General features: G+C 46.5%; 1 protein-coding gene across 1 annotated transcript in view; it reads left to right on the forward strand.

The window, feature by feature from the left end:
- Positions 1–17,356, forward strand: part of COL27A1 (collagen type XXVII alpha 1 chain) — a 111,137-nt gene that overhangs the window by 59,107 nt on the left and 34,674 nt on the right. The window contains exons 10-19 of the mRNA XM_088665002.1: positions 1,328–1,366; positions 3,430–3,483; positions 5,153–5,206; positions 5,694–5,801; positions 6,333–6,386; positions 10,765–10,818; positions 11,805–11,849; positions 12,889–12,942; positions 14,285–14,329; positions 16,562–16,615. Coding sequence (XP_088521128.1) covers positions 1,328–1,366; positions 3,430–3,483; positions 5,153–5,206; positions 5,694–5,801; positions 6,333–6,386; positions 10,765–10,818; positions 11,805–11,849; positions 12,889–12,942; positions 14,285–14,329; positions 16,562–16,615 — 561 coding nt within the window. The remainder of the gene's footprint in view (positions 1–1,327; positions 1,367–3,429; positions 3,484–5,152; positions 5,207–5,693; positions 5,802–6,332; positions 6,387–10,764; positions 10,819–11,804; positions 11,850–12,888; positions 12,943–14,284; positions 14,330–16,561; positions 16,616–17,356) is intronic.

Consider the following 17,356-nt stretch of genomic DNA (forward strand, 5'->3'; position numbering starts at 1 on the left):
AATTAGCTTCAAAAGTATAGAAAGGGGGTGGCAGCAACAGCAACAGGGCTGATGGACAGGGACAGGGACTGTCCAGCCAATCAGTCTTGGCAAGCACTGCAAGCAACCCACTCCCTCTATCTACCACCTGGGCTGCCTGGCTCATGGTGGGATCAACCCTGTAAACTATGGAATTCACCCCAAGAGGCAACAGTGGCCACTAATTTGGGTGGCTTGGAAAGGGGTTGGGCAAAGACATGGAGAAGGCTCTCATTGACTACTTAACCTGATATCTGTGTTCTACCCCCCACTGATGCAGCCAGCAATGGTTCTGGATACCAGTTGCTAGGAATCTCAGATGGGAAGAGTGCTATTGCATTCTGGTCTTGTTTGCAGATTTTCCTGGACTGGACACTGTGAGAACAGAATGCTGGACAAAATGGGCCTGATCCAGTAGGGCTTGCATCCTTGCATTCCTTTCTGCTTAAAATGAAGAAAGCAATCCGCCACTCCCTTTGTTTTTCCATATTGCCTTTCGATGCAAAAAATCTGCTTTACAGTGAAGATCCCTCAGCCCTTGTCTCCTGCCTCTGTTGTTCTTGTTGTTGTTGAAAATAGAATCTCAATGTTCAAGTGAAAGATACTGTTTCCCCTGCTGCCCCCCCCCCTATAGGTCTACCCTCATGGCTTTAGAATGAAACATTTCCCAGATCTATAGTTCCTCCAGATGTACATGAATGTTTTCAGAGAGAGAAAAAAGATATTTAAGTGGCCTGGAAGAAGAAGGCAGGGGAAGTGGGTAGGATATGGTTCACCAGTCTCTCAGCCCTCCTGACAGATTGTCAGGGTTTTTTAATTTTATTTTTTGCCGTTTCTGTTCACATTAATCAATTTGGGATAAACCTTAAAGGAGCCAAAGGGGTCTGCTGCTTCTTGATCCTGAGTTGAATTTACTCATCTATCAACTGTCCAAGAATGGCTCTCTGTGTGTTTTTTATTATTATTAGAAATATTTCCATATGTTGAAAGATCTTTGGTTATTTTCCTAGAAGAGATTTCTGAGCTCAGTTTCCCTCAATTCTCCCCTCTTCCTCTATTTAGAATGATGTGCAATCATATCAAGTTTCCGATTTCTGTGATCTCAGAAATTCAGTAAAATACCAAACATTTTTGCTCCTTTCCCTTTCAAAAGAAATCTGTCTTTTCTGGTTTAAAAGTTCTAGAGGATGTTAACCTTGTAAAAACCTTATTAGCTTATTTTTCTTGGAAAACAAAATTAGCGGTGTGTTTCTGTTACCTTGTCGCTCACCCTCCCTCCCTCACCTTTTCTTTTCTTTTTTCTTTTTAGCAAACCTCATTTTATCAGCTTCTTCGTGCAGGCTGGCCAGTAAGTATCCCCCCCCCCGGGTGTTTGTTATAAGGGGTCTAGCTCACCTTTCAAGGCACACTGCCCTCATAAGTGTGCAAAGATTTAAGATACACAACATGAAGACACAATACCCCACTAACCCCTCTAATGTTTTAGCAGCAGGAGCAGCAGCAGATATCTACAAAGCAAATTAAAAGTCAGCAGACACAGGACTGTATCCAATCTTAGTTCTTCTCAGAGGAGACCAACTGAATTTGATGGACATTACTTATGTGCATTTGTTTCAGAGTCTACTCTGAGATGATACAGCTTACAGAATAGAACAAAATGGCTTTAAGCTCCCCTTGGAGATCACCAATGACAGGCCATTGTATTTCCTTAGGAAGGGAGTTTCAAAGGTGTGACGCCAACATAGACAAGATATTGTCCCTGGTAACCACCACAATATCACTGGTCCCACTCACTGGACCAGAGGGTGGAACCTCCAGTGCAGATCTTAAAGTTTGGGCTGACTCTTACATGTACAGGTAGTCCTTCAGATAACCTGGTCCCAAACTGCTCAAGAAGTGTCAGCTGCTGCTCTGTTAGGTCAGATGAGGTGATGCTCCACCAAGCTCAGTTTGCTTTCAGTCTTCCCCCACCTGCCTACCTTCTTACTTAAAGCCAGTTTTGAGCTACAAAGATGACCTCCCTCATCAATGAGCTGCTCAGACAAAGGGAACCCAGCAGATATTGGAGCTTTAAAGCATGGTGCTGAACTCTTCCAGGTTCCAACTCTGCAATGCTCCAATTCTATTTCATGTTACAGCAGGCCATAGCACTGGATTGGCTCTCTGCCATCACCTGATTTGCAGTGTCATTAGCATGGGTTGGCAAACTAAGGCCCGGGGGCCAGATCCAGCCCAATTGCCTTCTGGATCCAGCCTGCGGATGGTCTGGGAATCACCGCATGGATCAGCGTGGGGATTCTGATAATTCTGGCTGCGTCATTCCCCTCCCCCCCCACACACTGTGGCAGCGCCTCCTCCCTCTCTCCCTCCCTCCTCCTAGCTTCTCCCCACCCTGCCTAGAGGAGGAAGGGGGCTGGGCTTTGTTGAGCCACGGTTGGCTGAGCACCATTTTGAGTGGTTGACTGTGGAGAAGGGAAGGGAGAGTTGGGGGGGGGGATTTCCCAAAAAATATATAGTCCAGCCCCCCACAGAGTCTGAGGGACTGTGGACCAGCCCCCTGCGGAAAAAGTTTTCTGACCCCCGGTCAATAGGATAAAATAGGTACCGCTACAGTGGGAAGTTAAACGGTGTTTCCGTGTGCTGCTCTAGTTCGCCAGAAGCGGCTTTGTCATGCTGGCCACATGACCTGGAAGCTGTACACCGGCTCCCTCGGCCAACAATGCGAGATGAGCACCGCAACCCCAGAGTCCGTCGACTGGACCTAATGGTCAGGGGTCCCTTTACCTTTACCTTTAAGCTGGCTTGTAACTCCCTCTTCTTGCCACCAGGTGGCATGTGGAATTGGGTGTCACTACTTGCCGATCAGAAGGTTGGCAGTTCGAATCCCCGCGACGGGGTGAGCTCCCGTTGCTTAGTCCCTGCTCTTGCCAACCTAGCAATTCGAAAGCACGTCAAAGTGCAAGTAGATCAATAGATACTGCTCCGGTGGAAAGGTAAACGGCGTTTCTATGCGCTGCTCTGGTTCACCAGAAATGGCTTAGTCATGCTGACCACATGACCTGGAAGCTGTATGCTGGCTCCCTCGGCCAATAAAGCAAGATGAGCGCTGCAACTCCAGAGTTGTCTGCGACTGGACCTAATGGTCAGGGGTCCCTTTACCTTTACCTGACCCACAGGGAAATTCCCTGACGCATCTGCCCCCAGATCACAACATGCTTACTTGGGATTTTCTGTGTTTCTTGTTCACACGCTTGCCTGAAGTGGAGTTGTGGTGGGCGGGGGAGGAAGAGAAGAGCGAAAATAAATGTCTGAATGTAGTGTGTGTGTGAATGGGCTCCAAGTTTCACCAGGTTCATTCTCAGCAGTTTGGTGGGTAACTGTGCTTCTTTTTATTTACTGAATACCATCTAGAGCCAGCCTGGACCTCCTGGACTACCTGGTCACCCAGGAAAGCCAGGATTGCCTGTAAGTAGCAGTGGGAGATAAATTACGTTTGGTTCATATTAAATTCGCACATTTCAAAATTATATGTGAACTGAAATGCACTTAGAAATTTGCATTTCTCCAACCAAACAATGTGTGTAAACATGTTTATAGTAGGGGGAAGTGTGCATAAAAATTCACTGGCGAAAACAATGTAACCCCCCCAAAGAAAAAAAAATTAAAACTTAATGTCACAGCATATGCCAAAAATATTGAGAACTGAAGCAGTGAATTCTAGAATGAAACCTTAATAACAATTGCATATGTGCCAAGTTCCTCTCTGAAAAATAAGGGACTGGACCGGAACTAGCACTGCCCCTATTTTGGAACTGGGCGGAGCATGCTCAGAAGTGACTTTTGATGCTGCTGTGCCCAGTTCCAAAATGGCCGCTGCACCAGAAGTCGCACTGGTTTTGGAACTGGGCACAGCAGCATCAAAAGTCACTTCTGAGCATGCTCCGCCCAGTTCCAAAATGGCCGCCACGTCAGAATAAACCGGGGGGAAACAAAAAAAAAATCAATTTTTTTCGGCTGGGGACAGCTGGAAAAATGGGGGTTTCCCGGGGAATATGGGAGACTTGGCAGCTATGCAATTGAGCCAAGGATCTGTGGGAGCCAGGACAGATACTGCTTCAGCAGCAATTAGATCGAGACTCAGCCCTGTATGGGAACAGCAAGTGCATCCTAACTGCTAGCTCCTCCTTTGTTGGAAAATGTCTCTTCAAATAAAAAGGCCCAGTCCTGCTCCATAGGTCATTTACTCTGACGGAGCTAGGATTCTCTGGGGTTTCCTTGATGCAGTCCTCTAACTTGAAGGTCAGCAGTCTAACTTTGTCAGGCAGGGTCATCTTAAGCATATGTGGCGCCAGGGTGCCTCCCCCAGGTTGCCCAGAGTTGTTGACCTTTTTAAAGCGGGGGGACACCCCAAAGTTGTTGACCTTTCTTTTGGATGGGCCATAAAGGTGTGCACGACAGAGCTGGCCTGGCCGGCCGCCTCATCAACAACAGAGGAGCCCGAGGTGGCGCCGCCTGGGGGGGGGCAAGCAGAGCCCAGCACAACAACAGTTGAGCCTGAGGCGGCAGCAGCAGTGACCGAAAGAAGCCGGGTACCTCATGTGAACAGTGTGCACTGGGCAGGCCTCTCGACGGCCTGTCAATCCCAGGCGCGCAGGAGGGTGGAGCCAGCTGGCTGCCTCAGCGCCTCACTCGCCCACAGCAGAAGAACGGCGGTGGTCCAATGGGCTCTGCTCCACTCGGCAGTGGCTGTTGGCTCTTCTCAATCCCCAGACTCCAAATCTCGGCCTGGGACTCTCCGCCTAGTGCCCCTGAAAGCCTGGCTCCCAGGTGCCCCACACCCCTAGCGCCTATGGGTAAGACAGCCCTGTTGTCAGGTCAGAGAGGCACTGGCGTTGGAGACTCATCTTGCAGAAATGTGCCTGGGGCTGATCATCTCTGCAGTTCTCCTCCTTATCTCCTGAAGAAGGGGACCTTGACACCAGGATCATGGCAGTTGGAATATCCAATATCTTTGGGATATATTCTTCCCCCAATACAGATCGTGACCCTTGCTTTGGGGGGCAGTGGGTGAGGGGAGAGGGGAGAGGGTTCTACCTTTGCGATGGCTGTATTTATGTTGAGCTTTTACCTGCAGGGACCTCCTGGACATCCAGGGGAGTCGGGTGTAAAAGGATGGATTGGATACCCGGTAAGACCCACACTGTTTCCCATCTCCTAGTATAGTGCAGGGCACCACCCCCTCTAGTCACTTACTCTCCTGCTTTCCCTGGATCAGTTGCCCCAGAGAAAGAGCGAAGATGCATGCACACCCACACACATGAACGCTGCTTTTTCAAATAAAATTGTATCCAGTAGAGTTAACCTGAATCTCAAAAAAAGCACATAGAGCTGAAAGAGGAAGTGGGAAAGAGTGCAATTTTCCCAATTTCTTTCTCTTTTCAATGGAGAGAAAAAAAGCTAACTACCCTCCACACCTCATGACCAAGGATGCAGTGAATGGAGTAGCTCAGAGGCTTTGGGGGGGGGCATCAGGGGAAGACAACAAAAGGTGTGGCAGGTGGCACATTGGCAACTCCTGCCAATGGCAACTCCTGAACTAGAGGGTGCAAAGTAGGACTTATTCATGCATATCGCCCTTCATTATGGTTTTAATGATAAGCTGCCTCTTTCTCAAGGGTGAACCAGGGCCACCAGGCCTTCCAGGTCGTCCTGGGTTTCCTGGTTCAGATGGACTTCCCGGCACAGATCAAAAGTCTGGACAACCTGGTGCCCAAGGTGAACAGGTAGGAGCCCAGATTTAACAAAACACTGTCAACCTTCACCAGCCCTGCACTAAAAATGGCTTTGCTTAGTGCTGACACTGGAAGGAAGGTTGGAGATAAGTTAGTACCTTGTTTACCCTGGCACTAACATCCTGACATAAAATCTGCAAGTGGATCATTTTTCAGCAGCCAGGGCTTCCATCGGAGGTTGATGTTATCTGGGAGCAAGATCTACCACCTTGCACTAGGGCTACTGATGATTCTCAGAGCCTCTACGTTCCTGGCTTGCAACCACTGCTTATTTACCTCCCCTCTCCAGTGTGCATGTAATGACCAGTGTGGAAATTTGACATTACCTCCATATTCTCTTGTCTTGGACTCTCCTGCTGTGTGCAGTTTACCCAGAAGAAGAGGTTAAATGAGCAAGCAGCAGCAGCACCCTGCAAAAAGAAATAAGAGCCAGGCCTGTCAATGGTATCTCCTGGAACCAAGCTTAGTTCCCAAACTTTCTGTGCTTAGTTATATGTCTCTGCCTTTCCCATTTCCCTGCAGGGCCCACAAGGATTTAGGGGAGACTGGGGGCCTGCTGGAGACAGAGGAGATGAGGTGAGTTGGAACTACAGGCTTGTTGGAAGAACCCAGTAATATCTCTTGTTTTACTACCAAAGTCACTTGCTATTACTGTACTGTAATTTGTTCGGGAGCTGCCAGCTGCATCTGGGCAACCAAATCATGATTTAAACTGTGGTACAAGAAAGGGTTTGGTACAGCCGGGAACCCCCAGAACCACCCCACCTCCACAAGATGGAGAGCTGCCTCCCAGAGTTAGTAGCTAACAGCAGTTCTACTTAGCTGCTTACAGGCACTGGGAGCTTGTGACCAGGGGTATTTTTGAGGGAGGGCTCTTAAGAGGGAGGCCCAAAGTTCTGCCTCACAATGTATGTATACCCTCCAACATTTATCTGATGAAAACGGGAACATCCTAAGCAAAAGCAGGACATTCTGGGATCAAATCAGAAACCAGGATGGTTTCTCTAAATCAGGGACTGCCCCTGGAAAATAGGGACACTAAGAGGATCTGTGTATGTAGGACCAAGAGACATGGATGGTGATGGACTCACCTCAGGCTCACAAATCCAAAAAGACATGACACACAATAAAAAAGGGGGGAATGGGAGGGAGGAGGGGGGAAAGCAAGCTCAACTACAGGCTCTTAAAATTACAGTTGATTTCAGTGGTAGTTCTGACTGCCTTGAAGTTGATAAAGAACAACCCTCCCCCGAAGCATTCTTCCACCCATTCTTCCACAGAACAAATCACAAAGCAGAGCACTGGACAGGGTCTAGCCCAGGAGGACAGGGCAGCTCCTGTCCCACAAATGTAACAGGAAGCTACATTTTGCTACAGCTTCCTGGCTCATGCAAAGGGAGGACTGGAGAGGCTGCTAGTGGAGAACTGAAGCTGGTCACTATTTCAGTTCATTCAGCTGAGATTTCACCATTGGAGCACTCCTAATGTACTGAGCTCCAGTTTGTTGCTTCTGCAAGCATCTGGGGGTGGGGGTGGGAACTGCTTGTTTCCCTCTCTTGTTTGCTGATTGGCTTACTAACCACGTGCAACAGCCATCTTGTGATCTGAATAAGATTCATATTTTTCAACATAGTGCTGCAAACACTTGTGGAGGTCAGGCTCACCAGAGGCAGGCAGTTATGAACCATGCCAAATGCAAGTCATCCAAGCAGCAGGCAGGGCATCCAGATGATGCCCGGAGCAGTCAGGGCAGCTCGCTCATAGACTGGTAATTTGTGTAGGGGAGCATTCAAGAACAGAGTTTCCCCACCCCACTCACCTGTAGTCTAAGAACTTAAGAAGAGCCCTGCTGGATCAGGCCAAAGGCCCATGTAGCCCAGTACAGTGGTACCTCAACTTACGAAGGCAATCCATTCCACGGCGCTCTTCGGAAGTTGAAGACTTCGTAAGTCGAAGCGTCCATTTTGCGCACGCATAAAGCGCGGTTTTGCACTTTGTGTATGCGCAGAACGCGAGCACAGCGAAAATACTTCCGGGTTAGTGGACTTCAGAAGTCGAAACCTTCGGAAGTTGAGGCACTCGTAAGTCCAGGTGCCACTGTATTCTGTTCTCACACTGGCCGACCAGATGCTACAGTGGGAAGCCTGCTGGCAGGACCAGACTACAGCAGCTCTCTCCCAATGATAGGAATTCAAAGGCAGACTGCCTCAAACACTAGAGGGAAAACAGAACCACCAAAAGCCTTGTCCTCCATGTGTATGTATGTCTATCCCTCTTTTGAAGCCATCCAAGTTGGTGACCAGCACTACCTCTTTTAGGCACAAATTCCATAGTTTTAACTTTGCACTGTGTCAAAAAACAAAACACACACACACAAAACTCTCTATGTACAGTTCTGTCCACCTCATCTCCAAAAGGGTATTGTAGAGGAGCTGGAAAATGACCAAGGGGGTGAAGTAACTCCCCTATGAGGAAAGGTTGCAGTAGCATTTGGGACTTTTTTGTTTACAGAAAAGGTGTGTAAGATGTGACATGATAAGTGTCAGGGGGCATCCACAGGGTCTGTGGGAGGAGGGAGGCAGGAGAACGGGTTACAGGGATCCCCCCCCCTCATCCAGCCAGGGGAGAGCAGTCAAACCTCCAGCGGGGAGGAGAGGGAGGTGGTCAGCACCATGGAGGGAGGGCTCCAGGATGTTGGCTCTGAGCCCTTGCACTACCTTAGCCAAGAGGGCTCAGAGATGCATCGACCCAATTGTGCAGGGGGCTGAAACGCAAGGAGGGGAGGCGAAGGCTAGGGGTTCTTATGCTGGGGTAGAAACTGGAAGGGGGCACTCCGAGATTCTGCTAGTGAAACTCTTTGCTCTTCACTGTATATAGTATGCACAATAAACCTGTAAATAACTGGGTTGGAGTCCTGCGTGGTTACTCATGAGCAACCACCCCATGATCCTTACAATAAGTTTATAAAATTATGTATGACATGGAGAAAGTGGACAGAGAAGAGCTTTCGTCCCTCTCTCGTAACGCTAAAATTCATGAACAGCCAATGAAACTGAATGTTGGAGGATTCAGGGCGGACATAAGCATAGCTGCCAAGTTATCCCTTTTTTAAAGGGATTTTTCCCTTATGCTGAATAGGCTTCCTCGCGAGAAAAGGGAAAACTTGGCAGCTATGCATAAGAAAGTTCTCCACATAGTTAGACTATGGAACTCACTTCCCCAGGAGGCAGTGATAACCACCAACTTGGATGGCTTTAAAAGAGGATTAGACAAATTTCTGGAGGATAAGGCTTTAAACAACTACTACCGTGTTTCCCCTTTTTGAAGACACCGTCTTACAACTTTTTTTCCTCAAAAAAACACACGGTGGCTTATTTTCAGGGGGTGTCTTTTTTTTTTTAAGTGCCGGTACAACTGGGTCCCACTGGCTCAGGATGCTTGGCGCTCTCTTCCGCGTGCATTTTCTGCCTCTTCTATTCTCTCCGTTTCCCCTCCTCCCCATCCTGAATCAAGGGCTCTCCTTCCTTGGAGGCTTCTAAGCAGAGGCTGGATGGCCACCTGCCTAGGAGACAGACACCTCACTCTGTGAGGTGGATTTAAACTTCGTAGGATGCCGGAGCAGGAGGTATACACGAAGCTGCCCACCTTCATGTCGGTGTAGGTGGGACTGCGCTGGTCGCAGTCAAAGCACTTGCGGTTGGGTGGGAGCACTGGGAGGCTGCTCATCTCCCATGGCTTCGAAGGCGGCGGTGGCCGGGTGTGTGTGCGTGCGCGCGGAGGTATAGAGGCTGCTCCCCAGGCTCTCTCATGCTGGCCGGGGAATGAGGAGGGAGGCCGGGACCCGTCCCGCTCCGAGACGCTCGTGAGGGAAGCGCGAGGGGGACGGGGCTTGGGCCTGCGCCTCTGGCGCGCGCAACCCCAACTGACAGACCGACGGAAAGAAGGGAAGGGAGGGGGAAAGGGAAGGAGGGGGAGAGGAGCGGCATCAGCTCTCGGCGAGGAGGGCGGGGCAGCTGAATGACAAGCCGAAGAGGAACCTGCGCGGCACCTTTTCTCTGTCGGGGGGGGGAGAGACGCGATCACAAACATACAGGGGAGAGAGAGAGAAAGACGCACGGGTAGGGGGAGAGAGAGAGACGCGCGCGCACACACACACAGAGAAAGGGGGAGAGAGAGAGAGAAAGACGCACAGGGAGGGAGAGAGAGATGCGTGCGCACACAGAGAAAGGGATGGACATGCACACAGTGCAGCGCTGCTTCGCGCTTTGTCAGCGCTGCAGCCGCCGCCGCTTCTGAGCGCTAACCCGACCTGGCAGGCTTCCTCCTCCTGCCACGGCCGGCATTGCAGGAGCTGGGTCCTGCTGGCTTGTGCCCTCGGTGCTCTGTGCGGCACTGCTGCACGCTTTATCGGCGCTGCAGCAGCCGCCGCCGCTTCCGGGCACCGACCCAACCCGGCAGGCTTCCTCCTCCTGTTGTGGCCACCATGCTGGGTAGCTGGCTGGGGCGCTCAGTGGTCTTGCTCCGCACGTCGCGGAAGTATGGCTTATTTTCGGGGTATGTCTTACATTTCTCAAACGATTAAAAACCCTGCCATGCCTTACTTTTTGACTACGTATTAAAAAGGGGGAAACACGGTAGTCATGAAGACTATGCTTTTCCTTGATGGTCAAAGGCAGTAATACTTCACAGGATGGGATCCCAACATTACAAGAAGGCTGAAGTCATACACTCCCTGCAAGATTCACCTGCCTCATCGTTCTGCATGTGTAGATCAGGCCTAACTGTTGAGAAACCGAGCAATGTGCATCCCACATGTGTGAATGAACTCCGGCATCCAGTATCCAGAGAGATAACGGAGGGTGTCTTAATAATGTGATCTTTTTTTATATGTATCACTATGGAGCCTTTGAAGTTGGGCAGGACAAATAAAATCAGGTGTATATGCCTCTTTCAGGGTTTTCTGGGAGATCCTGGCCCTCCTGGCGAAAAAGGAGAAAAGGGGGCAAAGGTGAGTGTAGCGGTTGAGATCCCATCCACAATAAACACATATTTGATTGATTTAAAAAAATATTTTTATACTGATGTTCACAAAATAAAATAAATCAATCTCAGAGCAGTTTACATAGGTACCAGGCAAAAGCATTTCCTTCTCGGCAGGCCTCTTATCTGTGACCTTGAGTGGGTGGGATCTTTAATCCTGCCACATAAAAATACGTTTCGATTTTAGATTCCCCTCCCCCTTTTATGTATTTGTTTATATATTGTAAGACATATATTGTAATCATCATCATCATCACCATCCATATCATTTTATTATCCGTATACCACATATCTGACCAGGTTGCCCCAGCCACTCTGGGCAACTCCCAACAAAATAGAGCACATTGCAGTAGTCCAAGCGGGGAGATAACCAGAGCATTCACCACTCTGGGGAGACAGTCTGCAGGCAGGTAGGGTCTCAGTTGGCGTACCAGGTTGAGCTGGTAGACAGCTGCCCTGGACACAGAATTGACCTGTGCCTCCATGGACAGTTGTGATGATGTCTCCTAGACTGACTCCCAAGCTGCCCACCCTCTGTCCCCCCAAGAACAGTACTTCTGTCTTGTCAGGATTCAACCTCAATCTGTTAGCCACCATCCATCCTCCAACTGCCTCCAGATACTCACACAGCACCTTCACTGCCTTCACTGGTTCTGATTTGAAGGAGAGGTAGTTATCAAAGGAGATTATTAAATACGGCCCGTTGAAACATGCCTCTGTCTGTATTATTCCAGCATCATCCCGCATGAAACACTCATGGCTCCCCAAAAAGGGAATGCTGGGAATTATAGTTTGTTAAGGGTGCTGAGAGTTGTTAGGGTACCCCCTGTCCTCCTCACAGAGCTACAATTCCTAGAGTGGTTTAACGATCTCTTCCAAGGGAACTCTTCAGAAGCCAGCAGCAAGATGTTTGTATCCTTCATTGAACCACCTTCATTTTATGACATTTTTCAGGGGGTCAAAGGAGAATGCGGACCTTCTGGACCTCTCGGGCTCCAGGTAAGGAATTTGGCTATATCACTTTGGCTATTTAATCTATCTTCACAGCAGGGATGGGCAACTTCTCATGGTTCACTAAACCTTTAGCAAAGCAAATGCATTTTCTCAAGACCCCTGAATCTGATAGTGATCTGGGCTTTTGTCCAGATGATAGTGTGACTCGCGGGTTCAAAAAGGTTCCCTTCAGTGCACGAGCATAGGAAAGGGGGGTGGGGGAGTGGGTCACCCCAGGTGCCATCATGGAGGGGGGTGACAAATTATCAAGGAACAGTTACTGCCCTACTAGGGCAGTTCATAAAAAAAAAACTTATATAGCTATAGGGATTATATAGCTATATATGAAACTTCATTCATATCAGTTAATATCTTGACCCTCCTCCATGAAAATAGCTGTTTACTTGGCCATTTTCCTATGTCATGAAAGCTGAAATTTCAGTTCAGTGGAGCAGGGTCACGATATTAACTGATATGCATGAAATTTCAGATAAAGCTATATACGTAATCCCTAGTTTAGTGAGATAAGGCCTTTGGAACAGCCATTTTTAAAAAAAGTTTTTTATGAACCACCCTACTGCCCTACCCTCTGCTGGGCTTCCCGGGTCCTGGAAAGTCAGCCTATGTGAAGAAAATGAGACTAGGCTGAGTAGATTAGGCCTTGCCTTGCCTTCGCCCCGCCCCCTGCATGCAGCAAATTTTTCTTGATTTTACTGCTGTGGTGTTTGTTTGTTTTTTGTTTTGGTAAACCACTTTGCAGGTTTTTAAAAATAAATTTTATTAAATAAACAAACAATAAATATAAATAAAATGACACAAGCCAAAGCGCAATCCATCCTGTAGATTTAAATATATGAAATAACGTAAAACCATTTTTGCCGGCAAAAAAATAAAAATAAATCAATGTGGGGGCGCGGGTGGCAAGAAATTTTTCACACCGGGTACCACCTCACCTTCCTACGCCTCTGCTTCAGTATCATTATCATCAATAAATAACATCACCTCCAAATATTATTACATGACATTATAGAGGTTTGTCTTACAGGGTTTGATGGGTCCTAAAGGTCTTCATGGTTTTCAGGGTCTCCCTGGGCCAAAGGTGAGTGGTTCCTGCTCTGCTCCTTTAGTCCTCTGTTCTAGGCATGATTTTTTTTTTTGCAGTCCCTATTAATTCTAAGCAATATGTACTGATATCACTTTCCCTCATTTGCCTGTTTTTTTAAATTTGACTTATATCCCACCTTGCCTTCAAGGATCTCAAGGTGGTATCCAAGCTTTCCCCCTCTCTATTTTATTCTCACAACAACCCTGTGAGGTAGGTTAGACTAAGAGTTTGGGGCTGGCCCAAAGTCACCAAGTGAGCTTCGTGAGTGAGTGGGGATTAGAACCATGCTTTCCCAGATCCTAGTCCAGGATCTGGGAACCCTGGCTTTCTGTGGTACAGGCCTTAGTGTTAGTTGGTTTTCCATTGACAAGAACATTGCTTTCATTTTGCAGCAGTCTGCAACCCTGACTGAGTTTGCTCTTGCAATGGCTTGATGAAGTTTGGATTTCTTTTGTTTTTAATGTGTTTTCAAGCTTTCCAATCTGCCTTTCTGCCAAGATACTTAATAGGGATAAGAGCTGTGTATATTATATTATATTATATTATATTATTTTAATTTTATCTATGTATCCCTTCATAATTCAACAGAAATCTCCAGCTAGTTTTTGAATCCCAGCAAAAGGCAACATAAGCAAACAATACCAAACTCCCAATTCATAATCCAGTAACTACTAATCATCATCATTCCACATTTTAAGTAGGATAATGAGTAAATAAATATCTCTAAACAATGTGCATTGATATTTTTTTAACTCATGAGAAAAACAAAAACAAAACATATACAAAACATAAAAATGTATGAACCTGCATCAAAATGCAACTTAATTTATAATGTATCAGAGAGGATCTATATTAAAGGAATCAAAATTATGCACTAGCAAAAATTAATTTATGCGTATAGGCATAGTCACTCTTATTCTGCATGATGTGTTTTGGTTTTGCTAACTATAAAAATATCAGGCTATGGGTCCATCCTCTACTACAGAATGCTGTGACCCTCCAGATGTTGCTGGACTATAACTCCCGCTACTGGTTGTACTGGCTCAAGCTAGAGAGAGAAGGCCTGTAACTCAGTAGCAGAACATCTGCATTGCACACAGAAGGTCCCAGGTTCAATCCCTGGCACCTCCAGGTAGGGATGGGAAATATTCCCTACCTTGAATCTTAGAGAGCCTCTGCCAGTCAGTGTAGACAATACTCAGCTAGATGGACCAATGTTCTGACACTGTATAACACAGCTTCCTACGTTCTTCATAAGACTGAAGAAGTCAAAGCTCAGAGGGAAGTTGTTGTTTAGGAAGGTAGTGTCTAATTTAAACATTTTATCCTGCTGTAGGGAGATGCCGGCTCCATGGGCTGTTCAGGACCTGCAGGGCCTGTGGTAATAATTTCACATTTTCTTTAGTCACTTGTAAAATGCCTCTTATGCTCATCCTGTCCCCAGCCCCAGTCTTTTCCATTAAACTGTAAAATGTCAAAATAAAGCAACAATGCTTCTAATAAGTTACCCAAACAAGTGGGGGTGATAGATGGAACAGCAAGCTTTCCTCCCTCACTGTTTCCTTCTTGACTAATTACTTGTTAGTTGTTTTTCTCTCAGGCTCTACTTCCTTCCTCTTTCTTCTCCATTTCAATTAGTGTTAGAGCTTTCTTTGTTAATCTCATTACTTCAGGGTGGCCACATGTCAGTTTTGTACTCATACCGTAATAGTCTTGTTTGCCATGAGTTTGAGTTTCCTGTGGTTAAAATCATGATGGGACTGTTGAGTAATGAGGGGGGTTGAAAAAATTATCTAACCCAATTTCCAGACTCCGAGAATATCTACAATACAGATTTAAGTACTGGTTGGATAATAAATTACTCTCCTTGAGGAATTCTCGTAACTGTAATTTTGTGAAGGATACAAATATTGTCTAGCAGTTTCCAGGATTCTTCAGAAGAAGCCATGATAGTAACCAGTCTGTAGTTCAGATCGTCCATTAGGACTCTCCTTGAACATCACTTTATAGAGGGCAAATGTGGGAAGAACTTAAGAGCTTTGGGCAGCTGTAAAATAAGCAAATCCCATGCTAGAGATCATTAGGAAAGTAATTGAAAATAAAACTGCAGCTATAATGCCTTTATACAAATCTATGGTGCATAGCTGCCAAGTTATCCCTTTTTTACAGGGATTTTCCCTTATGCTGAATAGGCTTCCTCGCGAGAAAAGGGAAAACTTGGCAGCTATGCTATGGTGGGACTACACTGTGTATAGTCACCTCATCACCTCACTTCAAAAAGGATACTGTAGAATTTGAAAAGATCCATAAAAGGATGACCTATATGATCAAGAGGACAGAGAAGATCCCTTATGAGGAAAAGTCCCACTGCACATTGCCAATCCAGCACTTTTGAGAATCAGTGGAATGCAGGAGGAGTGTCTCTATTTGGGCCAGAGGGTTGGCCCTTGAAGGCTCTGAAGTTGTCTCAAGGGGGTGGAGCTTGGAGAAGGGAGTATGGAGTTGTTGACATCATTCTGTCACAAGAAACAATGGAGCGTGCCTCCAGGAGTGAAGTCAAACTGTTGGAGAATCAAAGTGCATGCTGTGGCTGCAGAGACCAGTAACTCGTAATTGCTGCCTCCTGTATACTTTAGCAGCACCAAAATGGCAAGCTTGGGCGGTGTGTATGGAGGTCCTGGGCTGCCCAGACGGCAATACCCCCTCTTGGTCTCATTGATGTGGTCCAATGGAAAGCAGAGCAATACGTTTGGCACCATCTTAGCTGCAGGAGGAGCCGTAAGGAGGCATACAAGGTGCCATCCAAGCATCTTAGTGTCAGGATGCTGCCAGCAGCTCCCAGCTGGTTGCCCAGGAAAGTATAAAGACACAGAAAAGTTTCTGTCTTTGAGCTCTTTGCTCTCCTACTTTTAAGGCTCTCTGGGTTCTGGGAGATGGAGGGTCTGGAATGCTTTCTAATGACAACGTGTCAGCTGGGTGTTGTCCCGGGTCTCCCATGATTTCCCAGCTTTTCTCCTCATCTGCCTCTGAGCTGCTACCTCCCTCAAATCCCTGTTGTAAATCTACACTGTCTTCCTCTTCCTCCTTCTGGAAGGGTCAGGATGGGGAGGCGGTTTCCACCATTTCTTCTCTGCCCAGTCCCTGACACTTAGGGACTGAACTCTGGATTTGCATAGGATTTACTCCTTAACATTTTCTCCTCTCAAAGATGTCCCTCAAGGTAGCAGGTAGGAAGTATGGAGACAGAGGCATAAAAGGTTCCGTTTCCTCCTAAACTTTGTTGGAGCAAATTGCTCACTCAGAGCTATCTCCAGTCCACTAACCTTTGCCTAGCCTTGCCTCAGGCCTTTCTCTGCTTTCATCATGGGGTCCAGCATTGTTTCAGAACATGAGAACAATGCTCCTCATAACTGTATGTTAATGCTTTTTCTTTTGTTTCATTTCATACATGTAAAAAAAAGGCTCCCCACAAAGTTTCCCTTTAGCAGAGTCCTCCAAATTTGCCTCAGATTTTGCTTCAGGAGATATTTACAGTCAGATATCGCCTGTCAATAAATATTTTTTTATTGCACAACAACAAATTCAGTCACCTTATCTGTGTTGGTGTTTATAGGGTGAGCTGGGGCAACCAGGACTGACTGGAGTGCGAGGAGTTAATGGCTCTCAGGTAAGTGTTCTGGGAATATTGAGGGGTGCAAATGCAAAATTCCATCCTCAGAGAAATTATTTGAACAGAAGTCAGGAGGGAGGTGGGCGGGGATAATTTGATGCAAGATTAACAGAAGAACAACATGCCGGACCAGGCCAATGAGCCATCTAGCCCAGCATCCTGTTCTCATAGTCCACAACCATATTTCTCAGTGGTAGACTTGCAAACAGGACCTGAGCACAAGAGCACTTTCCCCTCCTCTGCTTTCCAGAAGCTGGTATTCAGAAGCATTACTGCGTCCAATTAAAAATTCCACATTTTATTTTGTTTTTTATTAAATATATTTATTAAGAATTTTATACATACAAAAATACTAGACATAGTAAGCACAAACAATAATACAAAAAGAATACAACATACAAAAAACAAAACACACACAAAATAGAAAAAATATACAAAATTCAAAAACTTCTTATTTTTATAACCTTATTTCTAATCTAATGACTTCCTCGTCCTCCTCCTGCTACGCTTCATTACAATTCATGTTTAGTAAATTCTATATCTTACATGAATTCTAAATTAGCATTAATATTACCATAATATTTATATCTATTTTTCCTTATCCTTAAAACACTCAACTATATCTTTCATCTTAAATCTAATTTCCCTATCTTCTAACGATATTTATTTTCAAACCCTTGTATAATCTACAACATCCTTGTATCTCCCTCACCACCACTTGATCAATCTCTTACGTGT

The sequence above is a fragment of the Zootoca vivipara genome, chromosome Z2 (assembly GCF_965207765.1).
Source record: "Zootoca vivipara chromosome Z2, rZooViv2.hap1.1, whole genome shotgun sequence".
Lineage (NCBI taxonomy): Eukaryota > Metazoa > Chordata > Lepidosauria > Squamata > Lacertidae > Zootoca > Zootoca vivipara.